The following is a 17,815-nucleotide window of genomic DNA, read 5'->3' on the forward strand; positions in this document are numbered from 1 at the left end:
TATGATGGCTGATGGTAGAGCTAATGAGGTCCAAACCAGCGTCCGGGCTGAGCACTCAATATACGACATCGTCGTCATCGGCGGCTGTAACTCGATCCGAGTATATAGAACTTCTTCCTGCATACACTGACCAGTTCAACTCGGTTTATGGATGTGTTTGCGATTACTAAACAGACCAATCCTGGCATAAAACATACGCCCACACAAATCACACTGAACGGATGGAGGAGGGCAGGGTTGTAATTGACGGAGTTTTCTTACATGTCGCTTGGCCTCTTGATGTCTGTGGTGTTCTCTTTTAAACAAGTTGACAGCGGTGGATGTAGTGTTCCGCCACAGTGAACAGTCCACAGCACATTCTTCCCATGTCTGAATATCTATACCAGTTCTCTTCAAGATGCGTTTCAGCTGGTCCTTAAAACGCTTAAAAGGGACTCCATGAGGTCTACTGCCGGAGCAAAGTTCACCATAAAGAAATAATTTGGGCAGGCCTATTTGGGATATACAACATACACACACGATATTAACTCTAAGTGTGTGTGCATATAGATTGTAAGCTTTGTGCTCAAGATACAGTTTAAAGGCTTTATCACTCTCAAATTTTAAGGTTATCCTTACAATGTTGAATTTTAGTGTATGTATGCACAGACTGCAAGTTGATGCTCAAGATAAAATTTAACCTATACACATTATCTTTTAAAAAACCAAATATTTCATCCGGGACTTAGTGGGTTCGTATCCCAGTGTCAGCAGCCCTGAAGATGGTTTTCCGTGGTTTCCCATTTTCACACCAGGCAAATGATGGGGCTGTACCTTAATTAAGGCCATGGCCGCTTTCTTCCAACTCCTAGGCCTACCCTCTCCCACTGTCGCCATGAGACCAAACTGTGTCGGTGTGACGCAAAGCCACTAGCATAAAAAAAAAAAAATTTAAAAAAAAAATCATAGTACTAAGTGTTTTCCTTGTAAACTTGTGCCTACATTTCAAGGAACTGACGAAGTCTCCATAAGAGATGAAACGTGTATTCCTACTAATATATAATGCAATATATGAGATTAAGTGTTAAAGGGGTCTTGTGTTCAGTGGTTCTGACTGCATCTTATGTGCGTTTTGCACACAGTATTCATGTCGTATACAGTGAAACCTCATTAGTGCGTTCCTCATTAACACATTTTCCCACTTAGCACGTTGTAAATTTGAAGTCCTGATTCTCATCGTATTAAATTTATATTGAATTTCCGCTATTACTGCTTAGTACGATCTCACAGTTTTGCTAGCGCTGGAAATGTTACTGTATTTGTCACCCCTTGTAAAAGAAACTCTAACTCTGGTAAGAGCCGTCGTCACAGATGCGCGATTACGGTAAACTGCCTTCCTGAACTTCACAGGTTGTTGCACTTTAGGGGAGCAAGCAGTTAGTCTCAGGAATGTTCACTTTTGCTTGCCGGTTAGCAGCGAGATTGCTGAATAGCAGAGTGAGCCTGTTTGTGCTTGTATATTGCATTCTATTCAGGGGGTTTATTTTGTGTTGAGTGGTACAGTGAAGTGTAGCCTAGCGAATATTCGTTGTGTGATACAGTAGCCTATTATGTGCATTAGGAACATAAGCGTGTGAAAATGACTAGCGTGGTGCATATTTGTATTGTGACAGCCTAGTTATGGATATGGAAAATGTGAAATTCCTTAATAATGAAGACAAAATTAAAATCTGTCAGAAAGTGCACCGGCACAAGCGCGCAGAGGTCGAGAATGTTGAAACTCGCACCTTTGAGTTTTGACCTGATCACTCAAGTTGGTCGAAGTTCTATTTGGTTCAAAATGGCGGCCAAAGTCATTCCTATTATAGGGCCAAATTCATAGGCAGCATTTAAGTGCCCCTTATAAGCCAGGTTTCATTTCATATTACCTACTTAAGTGTCCCACTTATTGCTATAAGTGGACCTCCCACACACTTAGGTGACTCACTTATGTTGTAGCAAGATGGAGGATATTGATTTTGCTGATTATGTTGCATTTCATTCACAGAATACTTTCCGTATACACAGTAGAGATGGAAAATCCTGTCGAAATGATATGTGACCAACAATTTAAAGAGGTTTCGTTTTAGTAAAGTGAGAGTTATATTCTTGTTCCTTTGATTGAGAGAGTGAACATAACCTCTAGAGGACTCACCATTAATGAAGATATTGTTTTGAGATTTTATATCAACTCTTAATTCCGGGTTATTATTATTATTATTGTTATTATTATCATCACCATCATCATTACCGGTATTTTGCTTAATTAATTGGAAACATGTTACAAGTTATCAAGACTGTAGGCCTATGGAATAGTAAAGAACTATACTGAGTTATGAGCAAAATGAACATGTTGCACTACCACCATTTATTTTAAGGTTGATTTGTGCTAATTATATCAGGTTAGTCAACCAATTGTTTGCCGGATTATATCAGAAGTTTCTGAAATTATGGCATCGCACATCAAAACATACTATTTACATCTTATTGGGAAAGTAGTTGGGCCTATAACAACGTAACGGCTACGGATATATTTGTCAAATCATTAAAAACGTTGTAAGGCTATATATTCTACATTTGGAAGAATACTTGCATAGATTCGTGTACCTGGATAACTATCCTGATGAGAAACTATGCGTCGGTCTGCTTGTTCTATATTATGTGCATGTACTTCGATACAAGTTCTTGCAGGTGACGTCTCAGCTCGCTGTTTTGTTATCCATTCTGATAACCAAATACAATATACACGATTTTTTAATCCTTCGATAAACAAAACACAATAGATCATCCCACTATTCGGTAGACAGAACTACACAATCCAGGAAGCATGGGCATAATATACAGCATTGTCACATCTCCAGTGATACTTACTGTATCAATGAGTGTGCTCTTTAAGTGCTGTCTATGAAATGTAAACTCATATAAGTGAATACTTATTATAAGTGATCCCTTATTACTTAAGGGTTCCACTTATGTACAAGTGCTGACTATGAATTCGGCCCATTATCTATTAACTTCATTGTCCGTATTGATGGTTAAAGTTTTCGCAAATATAAAGACAGGAACTTTCCACCTGTTCCTGTCTTTAAATTTGCGGAAGTCATTCCTGGCAGTTTCAAATGACTGAGTGCAACCTGTAATTCAGTGTCTAAGAATGTGACCAGAAAATAATGTTTAATAACCCACTGCTCCGAAATAAAAGGCCTCTACTTACATTTGGTTTAGAAAGAGGGTGATCTGCAATAACACTTTGACAATTTTGTTGGCCCCTGAGCACATGTTTTCATTTTTTTTTTTTTTTTTAGTGAACTTGTTATTTTTAAATCCCAACTGGAAAAGATTTTCATATTTGTTCTCTCGTGTTTTTCACACCTTTTAATACTTTCCTCTCATCTTTAGAAATGGCAGATAGGCCTATAGTTTTCACAGTACCCGCAGATACAAGACTAAAATGCCCTCATGTCAGAAAAAATTCGTATAGCATTTCCATATCCCTGTTGAATAGTTTTTATTCATAAACTCATTAGTAAGTTTTCTCGCTTAACACATTCTTTTTCCTTGTCCCCTGCAAAAACATCTTAACAAGGTTTCACTGTAGATGCAGGATGGCACAGCAAAAACATCCGGACATCATGCATGGCCAAATCATCAGCAGTCGGCACAAGGTGGACTGGGTAATGAATGTTGCCCATAGCGTCATTTCACGGCTGTGGGGAAGATTCCAGGAGGGAGGAAATATTCTAGAGCAGTATGGGCAACGTCGACTATGTGCTACAATCCTGCATCAGGATCATTATCTTGCCTTCCCGAAGACATCCAACCGGCACAGCACCTGCATTGGCAGCACGGCCACATGAATTCCCCTCACACAAAGACACTACAGTACTGTATATGGCTTGTCAAAATGTGACGTCTTTCCCACCGTGATTGGACTCAGGAACAAAGGGGTAAGATCCTGTTCACAGATGAGTCATGGTTTAGCCTGGAAAGCAACTCTCTCTCTCTCTGTTCATCTGATACACCCCTGAGACACGTTACAACCCCTCCAATATTGTGGAAAAGAACCGATATTGTGGCGCCAGTGTTCTAATCTGGGGAGTCATCATGTTAGGAGCACATATGCCACAACACGTGTTTCCTAAGCGCACTATGACAGGTGTGGTATAGAGGGATGTGGTGCATAGGGTTCCGTCTGATGGATGATACAGTAATGCCAAAGGACTGCAGCCCTAACACTGCTGCCACGAACCTCTATTGACCTCCACAGGGCGACTGTCCATGAATGGGATTCATTAGCACAAGCCATGCTGGACAACCTGATCCACAGGATTAGGAGCCATTATACCTCCTATACTGTCATGAGAAGTCATTACACCCTGTACTTATGTTCTGTATAACACTGGTAGAGGGACACCACACACAGTCAGTGCCACCCACTGTCCATATCCAGTTCTCCTATATACCCTACATCAGTATCACTATGTCAGGAGTCGCATTGTAGCCAGACACATTTTAGTACACACTATATCGCTGTGCCCATGTTTTCCTGTGGATCTTTAAGATCCCTTAACATGATTACATTATTACCCAATTGTTTCCATGCATTCCACCAGCCTCTTATAAAATAAAATACAGTTGGATATATTGCATACAAGAATATATTGCATGTGAATGTTAAACCCCTAGCAATATATATTCACAGATAACCCGCTTGCTACACCTGCAATGCCACGAGATATGATCAGATAGCAATATGACTAGCAAGTAATATTAACACAAAGAGGTCATCTATTCACTTAGAAGTCCATCATCTTAAAGAAAAATTTGAAGTTGATTTCCAAAGCTGATTTTGCCTTATTACATATCAAAGAATAGGCCAACTGTGCTCTTGACTACTTTGCAAAAGTATTCATTCTACCTCATAGGAAGCTTCCAACATATTAAATCTCAGTTTACCTTGCTGTGAGTGGCATACAGTTACTCTACGATCCAATGATCACAATCCCTTGCAAGTCTTATATTTTAGAGGACATCTCTCTAGCACTTTCAGGGTCATTTTACCAAAGGAGAGACTCCATGGTTTGGGTCACGTAGTTGTCATCAGCTTGCATTCAACGAGATAGCAGGTTCGGACCACAGTGTCTCCAGACCTGAAGATGGTTTTCCATAATTTCCCGTTTTCATGCCAGACAAATGCTGGGGTTGCGCCTTAATGCCTTAGCCGCTTCCTTCCCGCTCCTAGTCCTTTCCTATTCCACCATCGCGGTAAGAACTATTTGTGTCATGCAACGTAAAGCAAATTGTAAACAACTGGGTCATTTTAACAAAAATCTTCAGTCTTTCTATTCTGAAACAGAGGCTATTTGCTTCACTTTGATCAACGTCTTCAAAAAACTTGCATGTTTCAAACCCAATATTTTATAGCATCCATAAATTTTCTTTGTTTTATTGATGTGCCCATAGGACATTTTTCAAAATGATGGGCACGATTTCACAAATAGCTCAATGGGATTTCTTATTAAAAGGCTTAACAAATTTGAGAAAAGAAATGGCTGAAAGGGACTACCGTCATGGAAAAAGTATAGACATCTGAGTTAATATGTTGATAAAATATGTATCCTTTGTCCCAAACAAACAAGCTACACCAAAATTTAGCTCATTTTATTCTACGTTCAATTATGTGGAGTAGAAACTGTTATTGTACCCAGTTAAAATTTTAATGCAGGTTGAACAAAAAGTTGACGGTATTTTTTCTATTTCCATCGGAGCGCTCACTTTGAAAATTCATAACTTTAAAAGTACTGATCTGATCATTATCAAACTTTAACACATCTTAAAGTAACTTACTGTTGATCGGTACCAAGTTTTATTTCATCTGATATTTGTGAAAAAGGTTGTTGTAAATTTTGTGAATAACATTTTCTCATTACTGGGTGATCATATACGAACAAAGTATAGAAGCCATCTTGACCAGGAACCCTTGCCTCATTTCCAGAATGTTAAGCTCATAAGACTAATAGGTCATAAGTTGCAAGTTGTAAGCCCCTGAGGTAGTTCTTCAAAGTTAGGCCTATAAGAGCAATGAATCAGCATTAGCCCCTGGCCCAGCTCCTTAATGTTAGTCGCATGTAACCAAGGTATAGTGGTCATCTTGCCTTGGGAGTCCCAGCACTAGGTAGTGTTGTGAGGTGGCCATCTTGCACATTAGCCCCTGGGGTAGACCTCATACTGGCTGTACAAGTAACAGCTAACTATAGAATGGGTAAGATATGAGATCTCCGTGCATTTGATCATAGCCAGATGGTTGGCGCGATATATTTGGGCCACTCCATCTCTGAAGTCTTACAGGCACTGGGTTTTCCAAGGGCCACAGTATCAAGAGTGTACGGTGAATATGTGAATTTGGACAAAACCACCACCACTGCCAAGGTCAACAGTCATGGTGTATGATGCATTGACGACAGGTCGCTGACCGGTAGCTCACATCGTAAGAGCAGATAGATGAGCCACAGTGCACCAGATCACTCATCAATTCAAAGCTGGACAACGACAACGTGTAAGCAGCTATAACACCCAAAAGCATCTCTTCACCACGAGGTACAAAAGCAAGCATCCCACAACGGTACCTCCGCTCAACACCAGCCACAAGGCACGACGACTGAGATGGGAAAAAGAACACCGTCATTCGATACTTTAAGCATGGAAAAAAGTTGCCTGGACAAATGAGTCGAGGTATCAGTTGGTTTGGTACACACTGATGGCTGAGTTCATTGCGTCGTCAACCACAAGGCAATGCATCCCTCTTGTCAGAAGGGCACAATTCAAGCCGATGGTGGTGGTATCCTCACATGGGGATTGTTTACTAGGGATAAAATGGGACCCCCAGTACATCTAACAACGTCCCTTACTGACGAACATTACAAGAACCTGCTGGCAGATCACGTTCACCCCTCTGTTCACCTTCAGGTCCCCACAGGCCATTGCTCCCAAATTGTAGCTGACTGCTTCAATGAGTACTCCATGGATGTGAAGATGCTTGCATGGCTCCTGACAGCCCCGATCTCAATCCCAAGGAGCAATCTAGAATACTGTTGAGAGGGATATGCGTGCCCTAGACCCTGCTCCGTCCAATCTTCGTGGATTACGGGAAGATATGCAGTGCATCACTGCCATCATCAAGGCGAAGGAAGGTGCTACATGCTACTAGCCAGATATCTCTAATTCAATTGCTCATTAATATTCATATTTAACTAATATAGTCATCCTTTCTCAATAAAGTTATTCAAATATCCATCAAGGCAAACAAAGTCGGTGCATTCAGTCAACCAACCGTTTGATAAATATACACAATATTCATAATTAATTATATAATTACATTTTGTTGGTCCCATTTTCAATCTTGAAGCAGTAACACACTTGAAGAAACATTAATGAAAAATTATTTCATATCTGCACAAGAATTAATTATGATTATTATTATTATTATTTATTTACCATAAATCATACAGATTTTACGGATGGTCTAGTGAAAAAGGGCAAACCTCATGTACATTAGAAGCTTCACAGACCCACTAAGGTAATATTTACAATAATTACATTGACACACACACACACGTACAGCAATTCATAACATCACTGTCCAGAAGACATTATCTTGAGAGCAAAACAAATCAAACAATTTAACAATTGACTGAATGGATGACTTACTACTTGACGAGGCAGTACGAACATCCTGGTTATCTTGCTGTTTAGTATTTCCTGATCGATTTACACTTTTTGTTGCACTATCTTCAACATCTTGATTTTCACAGACAACGCTAGCAATGGCACAGAAATAATTCTTTAAAGAAGTTTGGGTCCCTGAAGTTTTCATTATGTTCAGAGGAGATTTCTTCTTTCTCATGTTATACTAATGCCTGATGGCATATGGTATACAGTAAAAAAGTCTTTTTACATACTTTGCAAAAAGCATGACATTTATAAGATCCCTTATATACCTAACCAACCAAGGGATCAGTGTAGATTCTAAAAAGTTTTTCTCGAAGCCATGACTTCTTGTGTTGAACCACCATAAACCTGCAACAAACACAACTAAATTACTGTAAAACCTATGGACAAGATCACTGATGAATTACACAAAATTATGGTGATGTGCACTTTCCACAAAATACTTTCATGAACTATTAAACATTTCCAAGTAATAGCTACACACTAAAAAGTAACAAATTGGACAGATTTTAAAAACAGGGTAGTAATTAAATGTGTTGTATTGTTCCAGTACAACAGTAAACCCTCACTACAGCTAATTATAGGACTTGTTTTTCTATCTTCAAAATGTTACCAAACATGAAATACCTGTACAATTCAAAATTTAGAACGGTATGTTAGAATAACTTTCCCATCCTTTTACTGAGAATTTCAATTTCCCTGATTTTTCTGAACTGTATGTACCCCAGTTATATATAGGCCTATCTATCTAGATGAACAGAGATCATCTGTTTAATATAATGTAATGGTCATAGCGTCCGCCATGTCAACTGGCAGTGGGCCCGGCCTGGCACCGTACAGACCAACCCCTTACGCTTCAACTGCGCCAATCACTAGCAGTGCTTAATGCTAGGCCAGCCCCGCTCGCTTCCGCTCGCGGTCCCGTAGCTGAGGAGTATGACTCCACGATTAATCTGGAGTGTTCCATCTCGCGATGTTCCTATATCCATCCAGCATCCAGACAATTCTAGAAGAGCCAGCGCAGGTATATAAGAGAGGAACGACCTGCCTGGAGTTAGTGAGAGTTAGACTGAGTTAGAAGTTGGTGTGGTTCAGTCGTGAGCGACTGCCAGTGTAGTGAAGTATGTGAACTGCCGTGATTATAGGACTAGTGTGCTACAGTGCGGACTGTCGGCGAAGGAGAGAACGTGTAGCCGTGCGACGCGGGACCTTATGTGTGAGTGTAAAACTGTGTAGTGTGAGAACAAGTGAGAAACGAAGGGAGAGAGCGTGCAAACTGAATAAGTGTGTGTTATGAGCAAAGGTTGTGTGTAGTCTTGTGTAGTTAGTGTCTAGCTAATAAATCTTAGTATTGAAGCTACCAGCCTAGTGTTAATTGATCATACTACCCCGCCAATTCGTTACAACTGGTGTCAGAATTGGGATCGACTAGTAGCAGTAATTTCGTAACTAGGAATTTCTAGTGAATCATAAAATGGATAGCGAACAGTTTTAGGCTCCCTCAGTAAGTTCACCGAATTCTCATCCAAACAGGATAAAATCAAGAGCGAACTGAAACTGGAATTAAATGAACTTAAGGGTGGACAAGGTAAATCAGAACACGAAATGCGCTCTCTCGAAAGAAAATTAAAGAGTGACATTATGCAGGACGTACAGGAACTGGTTGAAAAACAGATCAAAGAAATACCGCAGGTTGTGGAGTCAGGGGTTCGAGACCTGAAAGAAGAAATAAGTGCTCTGCGTACAAGAATGACAGCCATGGAGACTTGTGCTAGGGCTACCTGCAGCGACAGCGGCTCCAGTGCCGGGAAAGTAAAACCCCCGTGCTTCGACGGGACAACATCTTGGCGGACCTTCCGGGCCCAATTCGAGACCGTGTGCGGGCACAACGGTTGGACATCGGAGGACTGCAAGGACCAGCAGCGGAAGTACTACACAGCCTTCAGCCGGGTGCTACTTACGAGGATATCGTTAGAGTGCTCGACAGCCGATACGGTGACCACCAGCTGGCAGCCACCTACCGAGTCCAGCTAAGGAAGAGGACCCAGCGTGCTAATGAGACGCTGCAAGAATTCGCGCAAGATGTGGAGCAGCTAGCCCACAAGACTCTGGATGGGCTGCCTCTGGACCACATTCAGCGGGAGGCAGCCTACACATTCATTGATGGGCTCCGCGATGCTGAGATCTGTCAAAAGCTGATGCTCAGCGGGGAGCATGACCTCAGAGAGGCCCTGACATTAGCCCTGAGGGTGGAGGCAGTGAAGGGAACAGTGGCACCGTCACCAAGAATACGAGCCGTGAGAAGCGAGGACGCGCCGGAGACCCGCGCCGTTACGGGAAAATGATGCACACCGCCGTTGAGAAGCCGACGCACCAACGAGATCACCTGTTGGAATTGCGGCGAGCGTGCCCACCTGCGGAGGAACTGCCGTATGGAGGCGGCCCCTGATCAGGAAAACAAGCAAGGGCCGACAAGGAGAGGGGCTCGTCAGCACCGTCAGTACCGCCCCCTCGTTTCACGCTAAATGTGGTCACAGAGCAGAGCGACGACAGCTTGATCGCCGACGGATGGCTTGGAGATGGGCCGTGCCGAGTCACGATAGACACGCGGGCGGCATTGACCATCGCCAGGCCTGACATCGCTAGGGACAGCCAGAGAGGGAACCCCACCGCCCTTATCTGCTGCGGATGGCCTCAGGAGACACCATCCCTGTCTTGAAGGAGGCGCTACTTCAACTAACGCTGGGACAATGACGCCTACGAGTCTGGGCCTTCGTCGCCGCCATCACGGATGAGGTCATCCTCGGCCTAGACGTGCTACGGAAATACGAGGCGACTGTCGACGTGGGATGACGTGTATTGTGGCTCGGCAAACAAGGACGGCCCAGGGACGCAATCTCGAGTAGCGCGGTTAAAGTTGTCCAGCAACGAAGTTATACCAGCCAACAGCAATGTGATGGTTACGGCACGGTTAGAGGAACCCATACAAGGGGACAGCGTGCTCGTGGAAACCGGTTCGCCGACCACCGATCAAGGACTCTACCTGGCCAGGACGCTCGTTCCTACTGGTACGAATATTGAATTCGACGTCGCGGGAGCAGAGGGTACCCAGCGGGACCGAGCTTGGGACTTGTGAACCAGTCACGTACGTCGTGCCGGTGGACGACGAAGACGCACAGACCCTGGAAGCAGGCGAAGGATTGGATAAGCTCCAGAAGATTATATCCGACGCCTGGAAACATTTAGAGGCGAGACAGCTCAGGGAGTTTAAGGAACTAATCCACGAGTTTCAGGACATTTTCACTGCTACCGGACGTGACTACAGAAAGACGGACAGAGTGTACCATCGCATTAACACCGGCGATGCCGCTCCAATTCAAAAGCCACCTCGTAGAGTACCCCAGGCGAAGAAGGTGGAAATCGACCAGATGCTAGACGACATGAAGCAGCAGGGAGTTATCGAGGAGTCGAACAGCCCGTGGTTATCGCCAGTCATCCTGGTGAAGAAAAAGAACGGCGAACTCCGTTTCTGCGTCGATTACCGGAAGTTGAACGACGTCACGACGAATGACTGTTTCCCGTTACCCCGGATAGATGACACCCTGGACACGTTATCTGGAGCCCACTGGTTCTTGACTCTGGACTTGAAGTATGGATACTGGCAAGTAGCGCTCCATCCGGAAGACAAGGAGAAGACGGCATTCTCAACCGGCCAAGGGCTCTACCAGTTCACCGTGATGCCCTTCTGCCTCTGCAACGCGCCGGCGACTTTCGAGTGACTGATGGAGGCCGTGCTGAGAGGGCTAACTCACGACGCTTGCCTCATGTACCTGGACGACATAATTATAGTGGGACGCACGTTCAAAGAGCACGTGGAGAACCTGCGGAAAGTGTTCGAGAGGCTACGTGGAGCTCACCTAAAGTTAAGTCCCGGAAAATGCCAGCTGTTCCAAAAGGAGGTCTGCTACCTGGGCCACATCGTGTCATCGGAGGGAGTAGCGACGGATCCGGAGAAGTTAGAAGCTGTCACAGGGACTGGCCGGTGCCGAAGGACAAGCGAGAACTAAGGAGTTTTCTCGGCCTTTGCACGTATTACCGCAGATTTATAGCTGGGTACGCAGACATCTCCAAACTTCTTACACGGTTCACCGAGCAGAGGAGGTCTTTCAAATGGTCAAGCGAGGTGGAGGCTGCCTTCCGGAAGCTGAAGGAGTCGCTGTGTACTGCACCCATCCTCGGATATCCCAAGCCTGGGGAGAAGTTCATCGTCGATACAGACGCCAGCGACGTGGGAATTGGTGGGGTACTGTCACAAGCGCAAGACGGCCAAGAGAAGGTGATCGCCTATTTCAGCAAGACGTCAAAAGCTGAGAGAAATTACTGCGTGACGTGTCAGGAATTGCTGGCCATCGTGAAGACCTTGGAGTACTTCCACAAGTATCTGTATGGGCAGCCTTTCCACCTGCGCATCGACCACTCCGCATTGACCTGGCTCCTAAGCTTCAGAAACCTGGAAGGTCAGACAGCTCGCTGGGTGCAACGCCTTCAGGAGTACGACTTTACCACCGACACCGACAAGGAAAGAAGCACTGCAATGCGACGCTCTATCGAGAAGACCGTGCCCTACGAACTGTACACACTGCCAGAAAGTGGAGAGACAGGCAGGCATCGTGGACGTCCGGGCCGTGAGGGCCACCGCCGCTGAAGGCTGGGATCGAGACGCCCTCAGGACGGAGCAGCTGAAGGACGATGACATCGGGCTGGTCTTACGAGAAGTAGAGTCGGGGCAGAGGCCGGAATGGAAAGACATCACCGAACGCAGTCCAACCTATAAGGCGTACTGGGCCCAGTGGTCGTCTCTCATGGTTAGTGACGGGGTACTTACCCACACGTGGGAATCAACCGACGGAAAGAAGCACATTGCACAGCTGATAATCCCCAGGAGCATGAGAAAAGAGGTGCTGACCGAGTTGCATGCGGGCGTTACTGCCGGCCACTTGGGAGTGAATAAGACACTAGATCGTGCCCGACAGCGTTACTACTGGGTGCACTTGAGGAACGATGTTGAGAGGATGTGCCAGCTATGTGACACCTGCACAGCGAGCCGGGGTCCACGTACCAGGAGTAGGGGACAAATGATGCAGTACAACGTTGAAGCACCATTTGAGAGGATCGCCACTGATGTCGCTGGACAATTCCCCGAATCTTACGCCGGGAACCGTTACCTACTCCTGGCTATGGACTACTTCACAAAGTGGCCGGAGGTCTATGCCATCCCGAATCCAAGAGGCATCGACAGTGGCCGACATCTTGGTCAAGAACTTCTTCTGTCGATTCGGTGTGCTGAGGGAACTTCATAGCGACCAAGGCAGAAACTTTGAGTCCAGGTTGATGCAAGAGGTTCTGCAACGCTTAGGAGTGCGGAAGACATGTACGATGCCTCTCCACCCTCAGTCAGATGGTATGGTGGAGCGTTTTGTGAAAACCGTCGAAGAGCACCTCAGAAAGGTGGTTTCGGCGCACCAGAAGGGCTGGGATGAGAGGGTCTCCTCCTCCTTGATGGCCTATCGAGCGTCCACCCACGAGACAACTGGCACGACACCTGCCAACATGGTCTTCGAAAGGGAGCTCCGCCTGCCATGCGATCTAATGTTCGGGTCTGCACCAGACCAGCAGCAACCAGTGACAGACTACGCATGGGAGTTGGTGAATCGGCTTAACAACATCCATGATTATGCCCGACATCATCTAAGCGTAACCAGCGACAGGATGAAAGCCACTACGACATGCTCGCGAACTCTGCGGGTTTCCAAGAAGGTGACAAAGTGTGGCTGTACCGTCCGGTGCGGACGGAAGGGAAGTCACCTAAACTGCAGCCACAATGGGAAGGCCCATATACAATCGCCACCAGGATCAACGTCGTCGTCTACCGGATCCGGCAGCCTCCCCGAGGGAAGATGATGGTAGTTCACCTGAATCGCTTGACACCATATCATGGAGCAGCTCGGGACAAGCAGCCTTGAGGAGGGGGCAGTGTAATGGTCATAGCGTCCGCCATGTCAACTGGCAGTGGGCTCGGCTCGGCACCGTATAGACCAACCCCTTACGCTTCAACTGCACCAATCACTAGCAGTGCTTAATGCTAGGCCAGCCCCACTCGCTTCCGCTCGCGGTCCCGTAGCTGAGGAGTATGGAAATGACTCCACGATTAATCTGGAGTGTTCCATCTCGCGACGTTCCTGAATCCATCCAGCATCCAGACAATTCTAGAAGAGCCAGCGCAGGTATATAAGAGAGGAACGACCTGCCTGGAGTTAGTGAGAGTTAGACTGAGTTAGAAGTTGTTGTGGCTCAGTCGTGAGCGACTGCCAGTGTAGTGAAGTATGTGAACTGCCGTGATTATCAGACTAGTGTGCTACAGTGCGGACAATCGGCGAAGGAGAGAACGAGTAGCCGTGCGACACGGGACCTTGTGTGTGAGTGTAAAACTGTGTAGTATGAGAACAAGTGAGAAACGAAGGGAAAGAGCGCGCGAACTGAGTAAGTGTGTGTTATGAGCAAAAGTTGTGTGTAGTCTTGTGTAGTTAGTGTCTAGCTAATAAATCTTAGTATTGAAGCTACCAGCCTAGTGTTAATTGATCATATTACCCCGCCAACTCATTACAATAAGAATCAAGATATATATCTGCTAATAAACTGTATAAAACCTCTCATTTTGAGTGTTGTGAAATCCATAAATGAAGCTTCAGCCACAACTAAGCATCCAGATGGCAAAGTCCACAATAATTTTAAAAAATTAGACACATAGGCTAATACTGAAATATACCTGAATGAATGCCCATGGAATGATTTGAAATGTGTAGCAAAGGATATGCCATACCCAGAGTTTTCAATAATTCAACTACTGTGAAAATAAGCATTTGCAAAATAAAGCAATTGAAGTCAACCTATAAAAGCTGTGCAAACTTTAAATATATCTCAATGGACACAGTTAACAAATTTACTGTAGAAAATGAATTTTAAAATGTACATTTGTTTTTAATAAATTTTGCACCATCATTCAAGTATTAGCTCAGTGGCTTAGCTGTTGGCTAAACACCTGGGAGCCTTAGATTCAAATCCCGTTTGATTCTGGGACAAGATTTTCATCTCAAGAATCACGTGCTGTCAGGAAGGGCATCCAGCCTAAAATCAATCCCTGGCCAAAAACAAAATGAGCCGGGGTGACTCCAGCGATCCCAGAAATAACTGTGAGATCTGAAGAAAGTTAGTTATTCAATTATTTACACCTTAGACCAAGTTATCAATTTGTAAATATGTTTCGCTTGGGCCTTTTTTTTTCTTACAACTGGCCTTACATCACACCGACACAGATAGGAATTTTTTTTTAGAATTTGTTTTACGTTGCCCCGTCACAGATAGGTTTTTCGGTGACGATGGGATAGGAACGGCCTAGGAGTGGGAAGGAATCATGGGATATAAACTTCATGGTTTTGATCCGTATGGAATTGTGATCACAATAATAATTATTAAATTAATGTCGTAATGGTCCACCTTTCAATACTATAATATGCAATGTTTCTGAATTACATTACTAAACTAGGGACTAGTTTCGGCCTTGGCTGGCTATCTTCAGCCTTAATGTAATACACCTAATAACTAAACAAAGGTACAAACACACAACTGACATAAAAACAAATGTACAGACATTCAACTGACATTAAAATCTGGGAGGAACTATGTGTAAAATTTGAAAAATAATAAATTAAGCTCTAAATTCTTAGCATCTAGAGTTTGCTCATCATCCAGACTCTTTTTTGCATTAATATTCATAGAGCTATTAGTTCCATCACTGTTAATCATTACAATTTCAATTGCAAAACGGGAACTGGTAAATGTTGATTCTGTAGTCTGATCATCAATCACCAAATCTACCTGAGTGGTGTTAGCAGTATGCAAGCCACTGGATGTCACTGTAAATAACCACCAGCTGACGCAGAGCTGTTAGATGGTGTTTCCACATCAACAAGCGTAAATAAAATGAAATGTTCTCGTAGTGCTTGTTAAAATCATGCTGAAATGCTGTTGGACATGAAGATATGGTTAAAACTGACACATTCTTTAATTTGTGGCTGGTATAAATTTGCAATTCATTGTGGTATCCCTGAGGTTAACCTGAATAAATGATAGATAAAATTAAAATTAATGAAATGAAAGAGAGAGTGTGTTAGTCAAATGGCACAGGTGGCAAGGACTTTCTCGCTCGACCTTGGCCACAGATGACAAGCCGCTACTTGCCGTTTGGCCCCGCACAGTTTCCGGCACTTCCTGCAATTGCCGAGAGCTGAGCTCCGAGATAGTAGGGTGTTCAATGAAGCTACTGCGTACTGTATAGTGTTTTATTGTGATTGTGTATAGTGCTGTAATGTACTGTATGTGAAATATTCGTTACGTGAACGTGTATATCTGCACATTACTTACATTAAGTGCAGAAAATCGTGCGCTAGGACAAGACAAAAGTTTCAAGAGAAATTTCCAGGGAGACCTATTCCTATCAATCGGACAATAAAACAACTGGCCAAGAGATTCAAACGTACAGGTTCAGTAAACAATAAAAATAGACGTAAAGGTCGTTATCTTCTTACTGAAGCGTGTTTGGTACTAGGATCATAAGTAAAAATCTGTGGCCCCCTCGTAGCCCAGTTTTAATGGCATGCGATTTTTATTTGTGGGGAATGTTAAAAAATGTAGTTTATGGGAACAACCCTCACCCACTAGATGAACTTAAAGACAATATAAGAGCTGCAATTGCATCCATCAGTACCGAAGAACTTGGTAGAATAACCGAAAACTTCATTAGGAGATGCCGAGTATGTTTGGCAGCAAATGGGGAACATTTTCACCATAAACTGTAAAAATGGTGAGTAAAATGCATGATAATGCATGATAATGATTTTGAGCATAAACTGTAAACATGGTGAATAAAATGCACGATAATGATTTTGAGCACCATATACTGCCGTAAATACGCGCGGTAGCCGGCAACTGAACCATCACTGGCGGCCAAGGTCGAGCGAGAAAATCCTTGCCAAGCATAAATAAATAATAATAATAATAATGTTACTTGCTTTACGTCCCACTAACTACTTTTTAAGGTCTTCGGAGACGCCGAGGTGCCGGAATTTAGTCCCGCATGAGTTCTTTTACATGCCAGTAAATCTACCGACATGGGGCTGTCGTATGTGAGCACCTTCAAATACCACCGGACTGAGCCAGGATCGAACCTGCCAAGTTGGGGTTAGAAGGCCAGCGCCTTAACCGTCTGAGCCACTCAGCCCGGCAGCATCAATAAAGACCCTGTATGAAACTTACCTCTCATTGCGGCATGTGGTGCATGGCCTATTGTTGTGTGCCTCATACTAACGGTTGTGAGATTCAACGGAAAATGAAGGGGCGGGGCAAGGAGAGAGGCAGGGAAGGGGAGAGGGGGGTGGAGGGGAAGTGGGGAATTAAGGCGGGGCCGAAAAATGTGGGAAAAGAGATGGCTGCTGAAGAAAGGTGCTGTGAATATTATGAAAAACTGAATTATGACTTGTTGGTTTGATGTTTCTAAAAATGGGATCTCAAAATTATCAACAAACGACCCCTCAACATTACTGAAAGCTGCTTCATACATATAGATCAATATTTTAACCTGAATCATAATCTTAATGACATTTCAGAGAAGCCAAAAAACCTATTTGACCTTCTAATTCAGTTCCATAATCCAGAAAAATCTGTGGTTGGCTTCTTGATCTCTGTAATGTAATATGCAATGTTGAAAAGCTTCTTCAGACTGTTAAACCTGTTAAAATCCATTTTCTTTACACACATGGTCAGGGGCGTTGTTTCCAGAAACAATGTTGTATTACAAGCTGCCACACAGTTTCTGAGTTGTTAAGATTTATTATGTTTCTTAAATGTTTCTAGTTTAAATTACCCTATAAAACCCGTTACTACTTTTGAAGACTGATCTGAGGAATTTGTAAACAAAACACAAGATTTACCAACTTCAGGTTTAGGCCTAACC

The 17,815-nt window shown here is 43.9% G+C and overlaps 1 protein-coding gene across 2 annotated transcripts in view; it reads right to left on the reverse strand.

The window, feature by feature from the left end:
* Positions 1-17,815, reverse strand: part of elg1 (enhanced level of genomic instability 1) — a 204,063-nt gene that overhangs the window by 178,279 nt on the left and 7,969 nt on the right. For both annotated transcript variants that reach the window (XM_067139451.2, XM_067139450.2), the window contains exon 2: positions 7,726-8,094. In XM_067139451.2, the coding sequence (XP_066995552.2) occupies positions 7,726-7,921 (196 nt within the window). In that variant the 5' untranslated portion in view covers positions 7,922-8,094. The remainder of the gene's footprint in view (positions 1-7,725; positions 8,095-17,815) is intronic.

Source organism: Anabrus simplex, chromosome 2 (assembly GCF_040414725.1).
Source record: "Anabrus simplex isolate iqAnaSimp1 chromosome 2, ASM4041472v1, whole genome shotgun sequence".
NCBI lineage: Eukaryota > Metazoa > Arthropoda > Insecta > Orthoptera > Tettigoniidae > Anabrus > Anabrus simplex.